Source organism: Oryx dammah, unplaced genomic scaffold (genome assembly GCF_014754425.2).
Source record: "Oryx dammah isolate SB20612 unplaced genomic scaffold, SCBI_Odam_1.1 HiC_scaffold_17, whole genome shotgun sequence".
Taxonomy (NCBI): Eukaryota; Metazoa; Chordata; class Mammalia; order Artiodactyla; family Bovidae; genus Oryx; species Oryx dammah.
Window position 1 is genome coordinate 52,440,918 of NW_024070201.1, and position 18,062 is coordinate 52,458,979.

General features: G+C 53.0%; 1 protein-coding gene across 2 annotated transcripts; it reads left to right on the forward strand.

Annotated features, from left to right (window-relative positions):
• The first annotated feature begins 1,250 nt into the window (after positions 1–1,250).
• On the forward strand, positions 1,251–11,775 carry SERPINH1 (serpin family H member 1). 2 transcript variants are annotated; one of them, XM_040258856.1, is made up of 6 exons: positions 1,266–1,492; positions 3,015–3,058; positions 5,564–6,219; positions 7,684–7,782; positions 7,905–8,137; positions 10,778–11,769. In XM_040258856.1, the coding sequence occupies exons 3-6, from the start codon at positions 5,598–5,600 to the stop codon at positions 11,078–11,080; spliced, it is 1,257 nt and encodes a 418-aa protein (XP_040114790.1). In that variant the 5' UTR covers positions 1,266–1,492; positions 3,015–3,058; positions 5,564–5,597; the 3' UTR covers positions 11,081–11,769. The 2 variants fall into 2 exon arrangements, with proteins under 2 accessions (XP_040114789.1, XP_040114790.1); XM_040258855.1 differs by lacking the exon at positions 3,015–3,058 and having other exon boundaries at positions 1,251–1,492; positions 10,778–11,775.
• Positions 11,776–18,062: the final 6,287 nt, after the last annotated feature.

Sequence of the window (18,062 nt, forward strand, 5' to 3'; positions counted from 1 at the left end):
GAGTGAGTGGGTGAACTGTCTCTATTCTGTCCCTTCCTCTCCATACTGGGCCCATGCGGTTATCTATGATTTCCCTGTTAAAGATTTGGGGTGGGGATGTCCTAAATAATTTCCCTACTAAGATATGCATACCCTCCTAAGAGGGCTTCCCAGGTGGTGCTAGTGATAAAGAACCTGCCTGCTAAGGTAGGAGGCAAAAGAGATGTGGGTTCGATCCCTGGGTTGGGAAGATCCCCTGGAGGAGGGCATTCTCTAGTATTCTTTCCTGGAGAATCCCCATGGACAGAGGAGCCTGGCAGGCTACAGTCCATGGGGTCACATAGAGTGGGACATGATTGAAGTGACTTAGCACGCATGCACGGACCCTCCGAAGAATATTCATCCCAAGGGCAGGGACTTTTTCCTGTTCTTGGCTTCCTCTTCTGCACCTGGAACAGAAATGAATACCCCAGCTTAGCTCAGAGCTCCAGAGGCTATCAGTTGTGGGAGGGTAGGGGAGAGGAGCTGATAGTGAGACCTGTGGGAGGGGACTCAGATAGGGAGGGGGTAGGGATGACCAAGGAGAGAGAGACAGAGACAGACCAGGAAAGGAGGCAAGGAATGACATTTCACAAAGGAACTGAGGCCCAGAAAGGAAAGTAACTTCCTTAGGGTCACACAGCATATTACTTAAAGGTCAGCCCGGGTATTCTCCCTGTGCACTCTTTCAGGCCCAGCCAGACTACCTGGTGTTCCTCAGGTGTCTCCAAGACCTTCCTGGGGTAAGGTCAGGTACAGGAACTGGCTGCCACTCTTCCTGTTAAGGTGGTCACTGAGGTTGAGCTCCAAGGTGTTCAGGATAAACTGAAGATGGAGAAGGGTGCTGCCTCCCAACCTCTGACCACCTCCCCTGAGAGAAAAGAGAAGAGAGGGCTGGCAGGGGGCCCCAGTTTCAGTTCGAGAATGGGGGAGTGGATCCTTCTGAAGGCAGATCCGCTGTCGGGATAGGGGAGCTGGAAGGTGTGAGATCAGGGATAAGCCGGCTTGTGCAAAGAGATTTGGGGTGTGGCGGCTCCTCTCCAGGGAGTAGACCCTGAAGCCCTGTGTCTAAGCGATCGTAACTCTCACTAGGGAGCCCCGTGTCCCCTTCATCTAAGCGGTCCGAACTCCAGAGTCTCAACTGAGTCGAAGGATGCCCGCTCGCTCCGCCTGGGCGCTGCTATCGCGTCCGATAAGCAGGGCAGTAGGACCCAGGGGCCGGCCGACTGCCTGCAGAAGGAGGGGGCGGAAGCCGGGGCGGTTTGGGGGAGGTCTCTGGCTTTTTTTGGCGAGGCAGGGGCGCCCTCCGGAAGCTTTTCCAACTTTCCAGAAGTTTCTCGGGACGGGCGGGAGGTGGGGTAGGGGAACGCCATATATAGATCTGGAGCGCGGGGGCGCGGCGGAGAGTGGAATCCATTCGCGGCTCCAGTGTGGCACTGTGACTGCGGTCCCGGCGCCAGCCCAGCCCGGCCAGGTGAGGGGCGGGGGTGGCCGGGGGGAGCGGCGGGGAGCAGGGGGAGTTTTTTAGGGGGACTCAAGGGAATGAGAGGGGAGAGCGGCCCGGGCGAGGGTTTAGGGGCCAACCAGAGCCGTAGACTAAGCCCGCAGACTGGAGTCCCTGCACTTTTAGGGGCAGCTGGAGAGTTGGAGATGGAGACTAGATGGTGACGGCGGAGAGAGCCTGAGGGCCACCGCAGAGATGGAGCCGGGATGGGCACTCGGGACACTCCCAGGGCCCGGAGAAAGTGCAAGGTTCCCCAGAAGTCTGGAGCAGGAGTGGTGGTGGCCAGGAGGGAACAGGCGGGCTGGGGGCCACGATGCTGAGGCTCCTCTCTCTGCAGGATCAAGGAGGGAGGATCCGGGTCTGGAGTTCCTTCCAGCAAGAACAGGGAGGCCAGGCTGTCTTTGCATGTCCCTGTGCCTCCAGTTATGGGTTGAGGCCCAAGGGCCAGTGGACCAGCCTCCTCACAGGCTTGATGGGGGGTATCTGAGCCTCCTGAGGAAGGGTAGCGGAGAGAGGAGGTGAAATAACCTTGACTTTTCCTGGGGGCTGTCTTGGCTTTTGGGTTCCCCACGGTTTGGGAGGAGTCACCCACCGCGACTCCATTTCTGATCAGCAGCCTGTATGCCTAGGTGATGGCAACTAAAAGAGGGACTTGGCTAGCACCAGTCTCCCCCACCTCCCTCCAAAAAGAGGCTGAGGAGGTGACCAGGTCTGCATCCCCCCAGAGAAGGGTGGACGGACAGGGATGGAGGGGGCTCCCTAGAATGCTTTTGGTCACCCGCTCTAATTCTCTCCGCCGCCACCTGGTTCCTGGAGTCACTGCAGCGTTAAGGTTACTTCAAAGGCCGGGGTTCCCTGCCCCCAGCTTAGGGACATTCCTGAGGTGACTGGAGTGGAGGGAGAAGAATGAAACCGGCTTCCAGCATGGCCAGAAAGCCTGGCCCCGCCTCTTCCAGGGTTTCCGGCTGGTCCCTCTGGTCTGCAGGGCCCGGATGGAGGCTGCAGGAAAATCTGGGGGCTTTGGTTCTCTGGAATCTCTGGCTGGGACCACACCCTCCTGCCCTCAGACAGTTCATCTGCCCATCCCCCCTTCCTGAGGCCTCCTGGTCCCCTTCTTTTGTCTCTGGGCACTGGGATTCCCAGCAGAAATGTTTTTTTTAAAACTGGCTGTAACCGGACACTGAATCCAGCCCTCTGGAGGGGCTCAGTGGGAGCTTCTGGGAGGAGGGAGCCCTGTGCTAGGAAGCCCGACCCCCACTGATCCTTGACGGATGGAGGTGGCTCCCTGCCCCTCTCTGGCCTCAGTTTCTCCTGCTATGCAGTGAAGTGGATGACGTCTGAGGTCCCCCAGATCTGGAGCTGGTTGTGCCTACCTTCTGCCAGGGGCAGAATAGATGGGGGTCCCTTAGCGGGGCTGGGCCTTCCAGGCCTGTCCTCACCGCCACCCAGCTCTGCCCTACCCCATCCTCCTCACTCTTCTGCTTTCTTTCAGAATGAAAAAGGCAGGCCTTGACCTCCCCCTGAGGCAGTTTCAAGGTACTTTAGACCTCCTCAAGTGTTTGAGACCCTTTCTGGTGCTCCCACACCTCCGCCAATCTGCTTCCCTTTCATCTACTTAAAAAGCCTGGAATCCAGTCTCCTTCTGGCTAGCTGTGGGCACAGGCCTTGGTTCTGTGATTGTGTATTTTTCTTTGTGGGACCATAAATCATCTAACCTTGGCCTCAGGGCTGGGATTTCTCTGTGGCAACAGGGGCTGGGCTGTGGAAGGCTGGCTTGCTTGCAGTGACTTGCCTTCCTCCGTTCCTGACACTGGGTTAACAGCCCTTCACCCTCGCCGCACATCTCCCTGCAGAGTCTGATGTTGTGGTCTCGAAACTGGGGCCAGAAAGGCTCCGTGGCAGCCCACGCCCTGGGACCTGACCCCGGGCCTCCGGCTTCCCAGGCTGGAAGCCCCCCTCTGCGGGCGGGTGGAGAGAATTCAGTTCCCAGCCTGCCACGTCACCCGGAGCCGGCAGTAGGAACAGGAGCGCAGCTATGTGGCTGCCTGAGGAATCCCAAACTAGTCATTTGGAGCTTTCTTGAAAAGCCCCTCCCAGCCCTTTGAGGTTCTGGTTGGCTGGGGGTGGGGGCTGTCAAGATAGTGCCTGCCACGTGGCAGGACTGTGAACTGGGCTCCTAGATTATCTCTCCGGGGGATGCTGGTGACCTCTGCAGAAGTCCAAGCTCTGGCATCCGCTCTTTGGACTAAAGGCGGCCTTTGAATAGGATGACCATATGCCTGTTGTCCTGGCATAATAATTAGTAGTATTCTCACCGACTTGATGGACATGAGTTTGAGTGAACTCTGGGAGTTGGTGATGGACAGGGTGGCCTGGTGTGCTGCGGTTCATGGGGTCGCAAAGAGTCAGACACGACTGAGCGACTGAACTGAACTGATTACCATTTTACTCTCTTAAGTGTCCAAGTGTCCTTGTTTGTACAATAATTATATAGGCCCTCTGCCTATGAGGCTCTAGGCCTGGTGGGAGGAAGGTGACCTGGGCCCAGAGATATCCTATAGGGTAAAACTATCTTACCTCTGCAATCCCTACTTTAGGCTCCAGTTCTCTTTGGTACCTTCTCCCAGGCAGTTGTGGGTCTTGGTGGCCTTCCCTCCTTCCCAAATACTGAGGGTCGTTCACCAGGATTCTGAGTTTCCCACCTTGAGGACCACGAGTTGGGATCTGCCAGCGCAGTGGGATCCCAGCTTCTACCACAGTTCCTTCCAGCCCTTTTCTTTGCCCTATCATCTCATCTCGTCTTCCTTTGTGCTGCCTGAAGGAGAGGCGGAAATGATCTCAAAGTGGGGCGAGTGTGGAAATAAGTCCATGTGGAGAGACTGTCCTGATGGGAGGCCCCAGAGAGGGGCGAGGGGCTTGTCGTAGGGGACCCTGCGACAGCTGTGGCTTGAGGATGGCAGTCCTGAAGCCACAGTGTAGGTGGGCATGTGTGGCGATCTCTGCCAGATGGGAATGGGAGGGCAGAATGGAATCTGAGTGGCCCTTGCTTCCTGGGAGACTGAATACACTTCTGGCCACCAGCCTCTGGTGAACGGGAGGGGGTGTCAGTGTTCCTTTGAGCTGCAACGTGCCCGGTCCCTTAATATCCTTCCTCTCAGGAAACCTACCCCACCTCCCATCCCCCTCCTTTTGTCCTGGGGATTTCCCACCTGCTCCAGGGGTGGTGGGCAGGCACGTCCTGCCAAGATAGAGGCCTGGGCATGGAGACCAAGACCCACTTGGAAAATGGGAGCCCGAGACTTAGTGAGGGGTGGCCACACACACATGCACATTTTCAGACTCAAGGTCACCCTTTGGGGCAGCAGAGTAGAGCATCTGGGTTCTCTCTCTTTTAATCAGTGAACCTACCGGTGACTCATTAACATCCCAACACAGAAGGGAAGGCGTGGGGGAGGAACACTGCACCTCCGCCCACATGACATCCTCTGTCCAGGCCCCTGAGTTCCATGCAGACCCTCAGCTCGTCTCCCACTTTGCCCCGCCCACTGGAAAAGGGTCCCAAGGTTGTAAGAGATCTGAGCTAACCTTCAGCAAACTGAAGAGCCTGGGTTTGGCCAAGTGGCCCTGGTTTCTGTTCATTCAGGAATAGCTGAGGCCTGTTGCATGCTGGGCACAGGGGACTATAAAGGGAAGCCAGACGGGCTGTGTGTGCTGCCCTCCTGGAGGACACAGACTTCCAGGTCTGTGGTGGAAACATATGTAACAGACACGAGTGTAAATGTTAAGTTCAGTGTGAGAAATAAATACAGCTGAGGTGGCTATTTGCTTGCTTTAGATGAGGAGTCAAAGAAGGCCTCTGAGAGATCGGGCAGATGGAGAGCCCCAGTTTGGGCAACCTGGAGTTAGGTCTGGGCTCCCCAGAGCTCTGGACTCTCCCACTCCCATCTCTAGGGGACTCCGTGGCAGCCAGAAGGGTGGGGATGGGTGCAGGGGAAGAACAACTGGGGCTTCAGGAGTGCCCTGTCTCTGCCACCCTCATAGGTCCTCCTCGGTGCTCACAACCCACCTCCCAGCCATGCGTGCCCTCCTGCTCATCAGCACCATCTGCCTCCTGGCCAGGGCCCTGGCCGCTGAGGTGAAGAAACCCGCAGCTGCAGCAGCTCCGGGCACCGCGGATAAACTGAGCCCCAAGGCGGCCACGCTGGCTGAGCGCAGCGCCGGTCTGGCTTTCAGCCTATACCAGGCCATGGCCAAGGACCAGGCGGTGGAGAACATCCTGCTGTCACCCGTGGTGGTGGCCTCGTCCCTGGGGCTAGTGTCGCTGGGCGGCAAGGCGGCCACGGCGTCGCAGGCCAAGGCGGTGCTGAGCGCCGAGCAGCTGCGCGACGATGAGGTGCACGCGGGCCTGGGCGAGCTACTGCGCTCGCTCAGCAACAGCACGGCGCGCAACGTCACCTGGAAGCTGGGCAGCCGCCTGTATGGGCCCAGCTCCGTGAGCTTCGCAGAGGACTTCGTGCGTAGCAGCAAACAGCACTACAATTGTGAGCACTCCAAGATCAACTTCCGCGACAAGCGGAGCGCCCTGCAGTCCATCAACGAGTGGGCGGCACAGACCACCGACGGCAAGCTGCCCGAGGTCACCAAGGACGTGGAGCGCACCGATGGCGCGCTGCTGGTCAATGCCATGTTCTTTAAGCGTGAGTCTAGTGGGGCGGGGCAGGGTGGGGCGGGGTCTCCTCTCCCCGAGGCCCCGCCCCCGGCAAGTCTGATCAATCAGTATTTCTGTGCCAAGCACCAGTCCTCATTAACAACAACCCGTGGACATGGAGGGAGGCAGTTATTGAACTCTTTATATATGACAAACTAGGTTTAGGGAGGTGTAGTGTTGTGTCTGGGGCTTCCCTGGTAGCCCAGCTGGTAAAGAATTTGCCTTCAATTCAGGAGACCTCACTTGGATTACTGGGTCAGGAAGATCCCCTAGAGAAGGGATAGGCTACCCATTCCCGTATTCTTGGGCTTTTCTGGTGGTTCAGATGGTAAAGAACAATGCGAGAGACCTGGATTCGATCCCTGGGTCAGAAAGATACCCTGGAGGAGGGCATGGCAACCCACTCCAGGATTCCTGTCTGGAGAATCCTGGTGGACACAGGAGCCTGGCAGGCCCAGTCCATGGGGTCGCAGAGTCAGACACGACTGAGCGACTCAGCACAGCACAGCACAGTGTTGTGTCTAAAGGAATGGGACACAGATACAAGCCCAGCCGAAGGACTCCACAGGATGTGTTGCATCACATCAGAGTTGTTGTGGATTGTCTTGGAATTAAATTCGGTTATCATTTCTGCCTCAGTAATGAGCTGGCTCCACACCTGTGATCATGCCTAATGCTCAAAGCCACTTTGAGGGTAGGAGGTGTTACCTCCATTTCATAGGTGATAAAACAGGCTGAGCTAGGAGGAGAGAACCCAGACTCATGTCCAAGTGCATCTTGAATTGAAGATTTGATTTGGGCTTAATGTGTACTTCTGAGTACCTATATGGATAGCACTGTTGCTCTTACAGGCTGCTATGAGGATGAGGTGCCCCTGTTTGACAAATGAGGGGACTAAGATCGGAGTGGTGAAAGGTCTTGCAGCCAGTTGGTGACTGAGACTGAATTTGAACATGGGTCTGGATGTGACATTGGTCAGGACTCATATGCAGGGTTTTGGGGGTCATGTTTTTTGGTCACAGGGACAGGGCTTACAGACAAGAATTAAAGGCAATCTTGGGGCACAAACCTCAGCTGGTAGGGGGTGTGGGGAGTTCAGCTCAGCACGTGTTGCCCAAATGCCTGGCAGGGATCAGGGCAGAGGCGGACATGGCTGTGGCTGGACTGAGGGTCCTCCGTTTGGACATATTTCCTGTCATGCGGAAACTGCCAGGCCCTGACTGTGTGTAGAGAGCCCTGTTTCCAGGCAGCATGTCCCCATTCCGAAAGCAGGAACGTGTACTCGGGACTGGGTGCTCAGTGAGGAGGTGGGCTGCAGCCGAGCCTCAAAGACTGGAACGAAGGCCTGTGGCAGGGGTGACTCATCCGGGATACTCAGCTGGGAGTGTGTCTTTACCAGGGTCAGGAGAGCAGCGCATCTGTTTCTGATCTTGTGTTCTATTTCCTGCTACAGCGCACTGGGACGAGAGATTCCACCACAAGATGGTGGACAACCGAGGCTTCATGGTGACCCGTTCCTATACCGTGGGTGTCACCATGATGCACCGGACAGGTAGGTGCCTTGCAGAGTAGGGTGGGCTGGGCGGGTGGGCAGTGTGGGGCCCCGAGGGTGCTTAGGGCCTGGCCCGCCCTCGCCCCACAGCATGCCCAGTACCCTTTCGGCTTTTCTCCCAGGTCTCTACAACTACTATGATGACGAGAAGGAGAAGCTGCAGATGGTGGAGATGCCGCTGGCGCACAAGCTGTCCAGCCTCATCATCATCATGCCCCACCACGTGGAGCCCCTTGAGCGCCTGGAAAAGCTGCTGACCAAAGAGCAGCTGAAGGTCTGGATGGGCAAGATGCAGAAGAAGGCTGTGGCCATCTCCCTGCCTAAGGGAGTCGTGGAGGTGACCCACGACCTGCAGGTGAGGGGAGGCCCAACTCGGGCCTGCAGGGCTTAGAGTTGGGGGGGGGGTGGTCTGTCACCAGCTCGGCGGGTCTGTCCTGAGCCCCTCTGGGTGTCCAGGCAGTACTGGGCTGTGCTGAGGGAGGGGGGCATGGTCCCTGCCTTTGGGAAGATACAACATCAATACTTAAGTATAATTCAGCACCTGCTGTGTGCCAGGCACACTTCCTAAGCACTCTGCATGTATGAAATTCTTAATCCTCAACACCATATTAGGCAGGACTATCAGCCTTATCTTACAGATGAGGAAACAGGCTCAGGAAAGTTAAATAACTTATCCAGAGTCATACAGTCACTAACTCAGACATTTAGCACCAAGCCATGTCCTTAATCTTAACGCTGTGCTGCCTCTCGGCACAAGGTGTAGGCATACCTCATTTTATCGTGCTTTTCTTTATTGCAATTTTTTTTTTTTTAACAAATTTATGGCAACTCTACGTCAAGCAAGTCTGGCTCCACTTTTCCAACAGCGTTTGCTCATTTCATGTCTCTGGGTCCCATTTTGGTAATTCTCTCAATATTTCAAACCCTCCACCAGCAAAAGGTTATAGCTCCCTAAAGACTCAGATGATGGTTAGCATTTTAGCAATAAAATATTTTTAATTAAGGTACATACATTGTTTTAAGAGATAATGCTGTTTCAGACTTAATAGACTATAGTGCACACATAACGTTTATATGCATTGGGAAAGCAAAAAATTTGACTCACTTTATTGCAATATTCACTTTATTGTGGTGGTCTGGAACCAAACCCGCAATGTCTCTAGGGTATGCCTCCACTATTCAAGCTGGAGGGTTGTTCCCCATGCACTAGTAAGACTAATAATAGCTTACAGCTCTGAGTCACTTGGCTGGAAACTTAACCAACCTGCTAAGCGTCGTTTCCCCCTCATGACCACCCTGGGTGGTGGGCAGCAGCTCAGAGAGAAGCAGTGACTTGCTCAGGTTACCCTGGATAGTCAGTGCTGGGGCTACAGTTCTCAGGTGGAGACTCAGGGTGGCCTTTTTGTCAGTCAGGAGAGATTTTTTTTTTTCCTCTGTTCAAAAAGGAAAACTTTCATCTCATTCCTCCCTTAGGTTCCAGAAATGGTTCTGTAGGCGATCCCTTGCCTGCAGAATTGATTCAGACTTGCTGCTGAGGGAGTGTGGAGGAGAAAGCTTGAGATGAGATGGGGCTTAGACTCCAAGCTAGAGACTGGTAGAACTTGTGTGGTCTGTGCGGTAGACAGCATGAGGTTTCCAGAGAGAAGCCATACCCGTCTCCCTCCTGGGCTTGTTCTGACACTCCCCCAGCCCATTCTGCAGTTGCCATCACCTGACTCCTCTTCTTTCTCCCATGTTTTCCTGGCACCCTGGGTGGACACACTATCTATCACCCTACAGTAGATTGAAGTGGAAAATTCCAAGTGGGTAATTTGTGCAGCCGTGGGGACTGGAATCGCTGGGCCTCGAATGCCTCTCTCGGGACAGCCGGACTCTCAGGCCCCTAGGTCTCAGGCCAGTTTGGCCGTGCTGGGGAAATGCACTGTCCTCTAGAAGCTGGGCCCTGAGGGCTGCTGTTCACTCAGCCGACAGTTCTTTACCACCGCCTCTTCTGCACTGAGAGCAGGGTGAGCCCCGAACATGGGCCCTGCCTTGAGGGAGCACTGAGCCAGGTGGGAGAGACAACAGGACCACACACTGATAGAGCGAGGCCAGGGCTGTGTGGCTCCAGTCTCGTGGGGCTGGGAAGGCTCCCCAGAAGACGTGGTGTCTAAAGGGCCTTAGAGAGACAGGGTAGACACAAAGATGCTATTGAGGAGGCAGTTTCAGGGAAGCTGTTGCACGGAGAGCAGAGTGGTACATGCTAGGGGGTGAACCTGTGATGCAAGCACAGTTCCTAGGAAAGAGCTTGTCCTTGGCTTCCAGGGGCTGTGCAGAGCCTTGGAAAGAGAGAGAGAAGAGAGAGAGAGAGAGTGTGTGTGTTTTAACTTTTGAAATAGTATGGAAATATATTAACATTTTAAAAATAGATTGAGGAACCCTCATGTATCCATCACTCAACATCAACTAGAGCACCATCAGATTATCTTGAAGCAAATCCCAGTCTTCGTATCACTCTGGAAAGATTTTAAGCCCCAGAGTGATGTGGTCAGAGCTGTCCTTAGGTCAGTCTTTCTTGAACATGAGTGTGTCAAGAATTACCTGGAGAGTTGGTTAAGAAGGGTTTCTCGTCCACCTACAGACACTGTGATTCAGAGGCTCTGGGCTGGATCAGGAAATGTACATTTCATATAAGCCCCTGGGGAGGCTGATGCTGGCTGTCTACTACTCATACCACAGGTCAAGATTGCTCAGTGGGTCCAGGCATATATTCTGCCTTTTCCCCCTGAGTCTTGGTTTCCTCATCTGTGAAGTGGTGATTGGAAGCTCTTGCAGGGCTGTCATGAATTAGGAAAGTGGTTTGCAGTTTCCACACCATGTCTGGCACACAGAAGGTGGCCAGGGAATGGTAACTTCTGCTCAGAGAAGAGGAGAGACAGTGGGTGGTGTGGGTGGAGGGTAAGGGTCTAGGAACTTTGCCTACCATGGTTTCACCATCATCCACCTGGTCCTACAGAAACACTTGGCTGGGCTGGGTCTGACTGAGGCCATCGACAAGAACAAGGCAGACCTATCTCGCATGTCAGGCAAGAAGGACCTGTACCTGGCCAGCGTGTTCCACGCCACTGCCTTCGAGTGGGACACGGACGGCAACCCCTTCGACCAGGACATCTATGGGCGTGAGGAGCTGCGCAGCCCCAAGCTCTTCTACGCCGACCACCCCTTCATCTTCCTGGTTCGAGACACCCAGAGCGGCTCTCTGCTGTTCATCGGCCGCCTAGTCCGGCCCAAGGGCGACAAGATGCGAGACGAGTTGTAGGGCCCCAGGGTGGGTGTGGGATGGCAGGGGGCAGTGGGAGGCTCCTGAGACACATGGGTGCTACGGGGGTGGGGGAGCTGAGGTACTGACCTTGGATAGTCTGTGGGGTGGGGGTGGGAAAATGGGGCTTCCTGTGTGTCTGAGCAGCCCTTCCCGGCCTGGATTCACTCTGCTTGGACATGGTCCCCCAGGTGTCATGATGCTGAGCCCAGAGACCCCGTGTCCCATGGGAGCTGGGCGGCAGTCGTCAAGCCCCGCTCTCAGTCCTGGGATCCAGCCTGCCTCAATCAGTGTTCATATTTATAGCCCAGTGCTTTCTCATCTGTGAGATGGAATCGAGCTGGGGGTTCAGCCAAGCCCTCATGGAATGGGGGCCCTCTTCCTGACATGACCACCACCTCAGCCCCCTCCCAATCTTCTCCCAACTTCCTTCATCGATAAAACTAGGTGCTGCAGCCCCTGGGACAGGTACTCCCACAGTGAGTCTGACTCCAGAGAGGGGGTTAAGAAATAGCTCATGGAGGGGGGTGGGTTTGGGCAGACTCCGGTCAGGCATCACGGGGATGAACATTGTTTTTTTCCTTTTATAGATTTTCAAAAATGGGGAGGAAAGTGGGGAAATGAGCCTTTGTTGCTGTCAAACCAAGAACTTATTTGTACAATTTTTTTTTTTCAATAAAACTTTTCCAGTGAAATTTTGTTGGATCATGGAAGGTGACTGGATCAGAGGTTACCATGTCATTCTTCCCTGGGGACAAGGGCTCCTTCTGTTAAGCCTTGTTTGCTACTAATAGTCCTTGTCAGGCCCCCAAATCCTGCCAGATAATGATATACTGTGTGGCAGGCCCACTGTGTGCTGACTCTGGGAATTGTGGCTCTGGCTGCCCGGGAGAGGTGGAGGCTGCAGGGCCAGAATGACAGCGCTGGTCCTGGAGCCCAGGGCTTTGCTGTCCTGCTGCCTTCAGGATCCCAGTCTTCAGCCCCAAGGCCTGCCTTTCAGTCTGATCTCATCCACATCCAGGGCTGGAGGGCACAAGCTCAGGCTTCCTGACTGGGCAGGACTTCGTGAAGAAGGAGCTTGTAGGGTCTTTGCTCTGTACCTGGGTTTGGAGCAGGAGCTGAGGAGAGTCCTGATCCACAGTGGTTACCTCTTCTGAGGCTTGAGGCTCCTGACCTCCCAGCTCAGGGAGGGAGAGGGCAAGTGGGGTGCACAGGACAGAAGAGTGGCCAGCGAGGCAGAGGAACAGAGGAAACTGGCTTCATGGCCCATCTCTGCTGCTTGCTGGCTGTGTGACTGTGGGCACCTCTTCCGCTTCCTTTTGCCAACAACTCTGCCCTGGGTGGTGTTGGTCTCGAAAGGGAGTCCCTGCCTGCCTGGGCAACCTAGGTGGAGTCCTCCAAGAAGTGAATGGGCTGCAGAAGGGCCAGCCGATTCATTCTCATTATTACCATAATGCCACGGTTGTTCAGAGCTCCAGGGCTGTTCTGTGTTGTGGACTCAGTAAATTAGATCTCTGCCCTCAAAAGTTTTCATCTAGAAGTGGCGACGTAGAGACGGTGACAGGCACGCTCAGTACTCACGATGTTCCAGATGTGCCATGCTTATTCTGCGTCAGGGCCTTTGCACTAGTTCTTTCTGGAAAATGATTCTTCCAGATCTTTGCAAGACTGCTTTTTTTTTTTTTGGTCATCCAGAAATCAACCTAAATGTCTACTCCACAAAGCATTCTGTAACCTCACTATATACGCAGCTTAAATTGTTAGTTGTTCAATCAATCAGTCATGTCCAACTCTTTGCGACCCCATGGATTGTGGCACACCAGGCTTCCCTGTCCTTCACCGTCTCCTGGAGCTTGCTCAGACTCGTCCATTGAGTCGGTGATGCCATCCAACTATCTCATCCTCTTGTCCCCTTCTCCTGCCTTCAATCTTTCCCAGCATCAGGGTCTTTTCAAATGAGTCAGTTCTTTGCATCAGGTGGCCAAAGTACTGGAGCCTCAGCCTCAGCATCAGTCCCTCCGATGAATATTCAGGATTAATTTCCTTTAGGATGGACTGGTTGGATCTCCTTGCAGTCCAAGGGACTCTCCTTGAAGTCCAAGGGTCTTCTAGAAGACCTAGAAGAGTCTTCTCCAACACCACAGTTCAGAAGCATCAGTTCTTTGGCGCTCAGGCTTCTTTAGGGTCCAACTCTCACATCCATACATGGCCACTAGAAAAACCATAGCCTTGACTAGATGGACCTTTATTGGTAAAGTAATGTCTCTGCTTTTTTATATGCTGTCTAGGTTTGTCATAGCTTCTCTCCCAAGGAGCAAGCATCTTTTAATTTCATGGCTGCAATCACCATCTGCAGTGATTTTGGAGCCCAAGAAACTAAAGTCTATGTTACTTTGTTTTCTTGTTTTACTGACTCTGCTCCTAAATTTTCTACCTATTGACACATTCACAGTCTGTCCCCACTACTAGAATGGAAGCTCCATGGGAATACAGAACATGTCTTGTTTATCTTATTTATGTCCTGCACCCAAATTCAGTGCCTCACACATGCACGTAAGACACTCAAAACATGCGTTAGTAAAGATCTGTGTTAGAAGGGCACCAGAGCTTTGGGAATCCAGAGGAAGAAGCCATGACTGCCATGGGGAGATCAAGGGAGATCCCAAGAGGAAGTGACATGGGGTAAGTAGGCCTTGAAGGGTAAGTAGGCATTTCTTGATCAGAATAATGATTTTAATAATACCAGCTGATCCTACCTTTGTATTTTGCTGCTGCTGCTGCTGCTAAGTCGCTTCAGTCGTGTCCGACTACTATGTGCCAAACACCATGTCAGTCACTTAATATATATATTTTATCCCAGTCTCCTGACACCTTGGCTGGGTAGGGATTATTCCCATTTTACAGATGAGATAAACAAGGCTGAGAGAGATTAAGTGATCTACCTGAGGTTCCCCAGCCAGGGTGGGTGAGCTGGGAAATGTTCCTAGTCAATTAAGAGTTCTTTCTCCATGCCACATGGGAAGGGTTGGAAAGGAACTGGCCAGATTTTAATAATAAAGGTGTATAACCTCACAGTCTCTATACGTTATCCCACTTAATCCCCATAATAGCCCAATTAGGTGGGAAGTCTTCCTAATCCCACAGGTATAGCTCAGAGATGGGGATACTGGACTAGAACTCAGGACTCCTGGACCCAAAGCTCAGCCTGCAACAGCGCCCCTAGCAGGTGGACATGGGACAGTGAAGGAAACCAGGGCTGAGTGTGGGACTGCCCAGATGACACCAAGGGCGCCCTGAGGCCACCTGCCTCTGTCTGGGCACAGGTGGGAGGGTGGTGAGAGGTCTGTGCTCCCCCTTCACAGTGAGGGATGGCAGGGCGGGTGGCGGAGGTGGGTAGATAGGTCAGGATTGGGCCAGCCTTGTCAGTGCCCCTGATGGCCCATCACAGTCCTGTGTGGAGCTCTCTTGCCACCTTGAGGCCATTGAAGGGACCTCTTTGCTATTTCCACCACGATGCTTGTTAAGTCTCAGAGAAATGATGACCCTGCTTCACTGTGTGGGTCCTGGGTGTGAGTGCAAGTGTGAAGAGATGAGGATTAACTTTCTGTTGAGCACCAACTGTGTGCCCAGCAGTGCTGTGTATAATCTCATTTAATTCTTAGAGCCTCCCTCAGGGGTGGCTATTACTACTAACTTGGTAGCCCCAAGTTATAGATGAGAAAACTGGGGCTTAGAGAATAACGTGACCTGCCCAAGGCCACCTAGCAGGTCAATGACAGATCCTGGCAAGTATGGGAGTGCAGGTCTGCTGGCTGTGGAGGAGAGAGGGGGTCAATACACACGAGGTCCTCTGGATTATAGGAGGGAGTCAGTAACCAATGAGATCCTATATAATCTTTACTCCAGTTTATGCACTTGGGGCTCATTATCCTGCATCTTACGGAGGAGGAAACAGATTCCAGCTAAAACCTCTTTGAAAGTGGGCCCTTGTCTGCCTGTGCCCTGCCACATCTCCAGACCCAGTATACCCTTGGCACATAGGAGGTGCCTAATAAATGCTCATTCAAAGGAAGTGATTCAGTGGGTCCTTTGGTGCTTAGTGGCAGAGACATTGGAGCCTGGCACACCAGACTGGAAACCCAGCTCTGCCACTCCTAGCTGTGTGACCTTGGACCAGTTGCTTAACTTCTGTGAGTGTCAGTTTCCTCACTAATAAGATGGGAATGATAACAGTACATACCTCATAGAGTCGTGGTGATAATGAAATGAGGATGAATTTGCCCAGTAACCCATGGTACTTTGGCAATATGTAGCTGAGAAATACTATTAAAAAGAGACGGCAAGTAACTCAAGATCATACTGCAGAGATGGGATTTGAACTCATTTCTCTACAACTTTAAAGCCTGATTTTTTTAAAATTAAAAGTATTTATTTATTTGGCTACATTGGGTCTTAGTTGGGCATGCAAGATCTTTAGGTGCAGCTCAAGAGCTTCTCTCCAGTTGTAGCATACAGGCTTGGTTGCCCTGCGACATGTGGGATCTTAGTTCCCCGACCAGGGATCAAACCCCTGTTCCCCCACTTTGGAAGGCAGATTCTTTACCTCCCGGACCACCAAGGAAGTCCCCTGAAGTCTGATTATTTCTATTATGCCATACAACCTGGGGATCAGGCTGAGCTGAAGCCGTCAGTAGAGACTCCCTGGAAGAAGAGTGCTAGAGATGGGTAGGAAAGGGAGGAAGAGGCATTCTGTAAAAGAGGCCCGACATGAACAGAGATGTGGCCACTGGGAGGGCCGTGGGAGCTTGGGACACAGTGAGAGCCTGGGGTGGGGGTGGGGGGGGCAGGGGAGTGGTGAGATGGAGGAAGGCCTGGCTGCCAGGCTCTGGGCTGAACTGCTCAGAGAGGCTGGAAGGAGAGGCTGATGGGGAGGCCCTGAGGTCAGTGAATGGTTTATTCTTTTTCACTTTTTCAGTGAATGTTTTTGCAGGAGCAGATCAGCTGGTTTTGCTTCTCCCACTCCTCCAATTTCCCTCCCCTCCCCAGAGCTTGACTTATGCCTCCTCTGGACTTCCCTCCCCCTCCTTTCGCTCCTGCGGCCTCTTCTGCTGGCATCATGCCTCCCTCACCTCTGCCCATGGATGCCCTACTCATCCTTCAAAGCCTGTCTCAAAGGTTCCTGACTCCCTGGAGACCCTCCCTGGGCCCTGTCGGAAGTCTGGCCATCTCTGCGCTCCCAGGGTCTTATGGAAGCATCTCTGGGCAGCACACACCGAATATTCCCTCCAGATGCTCTTGGCAGGGGGCAGTATTTGGACCTTCACTACCACTTGCTGTCACCTTTCTTCCTTCCTCTCTGACGTGGACATGTCTTCTCAGCTCCTCCACATGCCTACCTCCAGTGTCTCATTTCTAAGGGGAGCATACAGTCCACATGGTTAGGCATGAGCTAACCCACCCGCTGTTTCAGCAACAATTAGCAAGTGTTTTGACACTTCAAATACATCTACTGAGAAGTGGTGAGACTTTTCTTTTTTTTTTTCCCATGTCATTTCTCCATTAACCTAGTCTTGGTATAAGCCAGAGATGACAAATTCAGCAGGGGAAGGGAGAAGAGGCCCGAGAACAGGAGGGGAGTGCTAAGCTATGTTATATAACTTAACCAAGACGGGACTTTGATGCTGCAGTCAACAAATTACATTGTCAGTTTGTCAGTTGCATTCAGGTCACTGCTAGATCTCGGGTGAAATTTAGGGCACTGATCTCAGGGTGGGAATTAGAGGCCATACGGGAGGATTTGAATGATTTAGAACACCCCTAGCTCCACTAAATCCCCAGGCAGCACAAGCTGCCTTCCCTGAAGACCTTGAAATGACCTTGTCTTGGGAGTTATTCTGCAAAGTGTTTTAGTTGTTTATTGCAGAGAAACAAACCACTCCACACTTAGTGGCTTCAAATGACAATTCGTTCTTTTTCACAGTTCTGTGGGTTGGCTGGGTGGCTATTCCACTGGTCTGGTCTGGGTTGGCTCCGGTTGCATCCACTAGACGCTGGGCTTAGCTGGAATGGCCGGGCCCTGAGCTTCTCCCTCATGTGGTCCTGCATCTCCATCTTCTTCCTGGCACAGTGGTGGCCTCAGGATTCTCAGAGGATGAAGGCAGGAGCTAAGCCTCTGAGGCCTGAGCTCTGCAGCTTCAATCATGTTGCTTCCATCTCATTCTGTTGGTGAAAGCAAGTCACCAAGCCAGCCAGGATTCAAGGCGTGAGGAAGAGACTCTACCCATGGATGAAAGGAGCTGCAAAATATCATGGGCATGATTTCAATCTACTCCCCAAGGGGCGGCCAACCTTCTTCATGTCCTAGCCCCATTGTCTCTAGTCCCATAACTGGATTTAGATGCTTTCCTGCCTCAGGGGACTAGTTCCAGAGTCAGATCGGGGAGGAAGAAGCATCCACATCAGAATTGCAAGGTTTTGCCAATTTATTAATATATCACCCAAAAGTCTGGATAATGTTTGTGGGGATGTTGTCTGTGGGTGCTAGTCCTTGGATGGAAGAACATAATTTTCACTGGGCTGGACTATCCGTGTGAGTATGTTTACCGCCGATTCCAGAGTCAGTGTGCTAGTTTGAGCACCTAGGAGTGGTTTTCATTATTTGCTTAGTTGGTTGACAGAAACCTGGATTCAGGTGAGGTCTATGCTTGATATTGAAATGCCAGAATTCTTTGCTTTAATATAGAGGAAGAAATCCAGTGCTAAGGGAGGAATCTATGTTGATGTGGATTTACCCTGTGTGATCCACTCACAAACCCCCCAAGCCAAGTTCCACAGTCCCAACTTCCTCTTAGACAGCCTGGAGGAAATTCCCTTCACCAAGGCACGGAGAAACACGTCAGTGAGGGGAGCATCTTTGAACTTGATGTAGTACTTTTCTCTGCAGGCTAAGGATGCTAGTGAAAGACACTGTCACTCTACAATT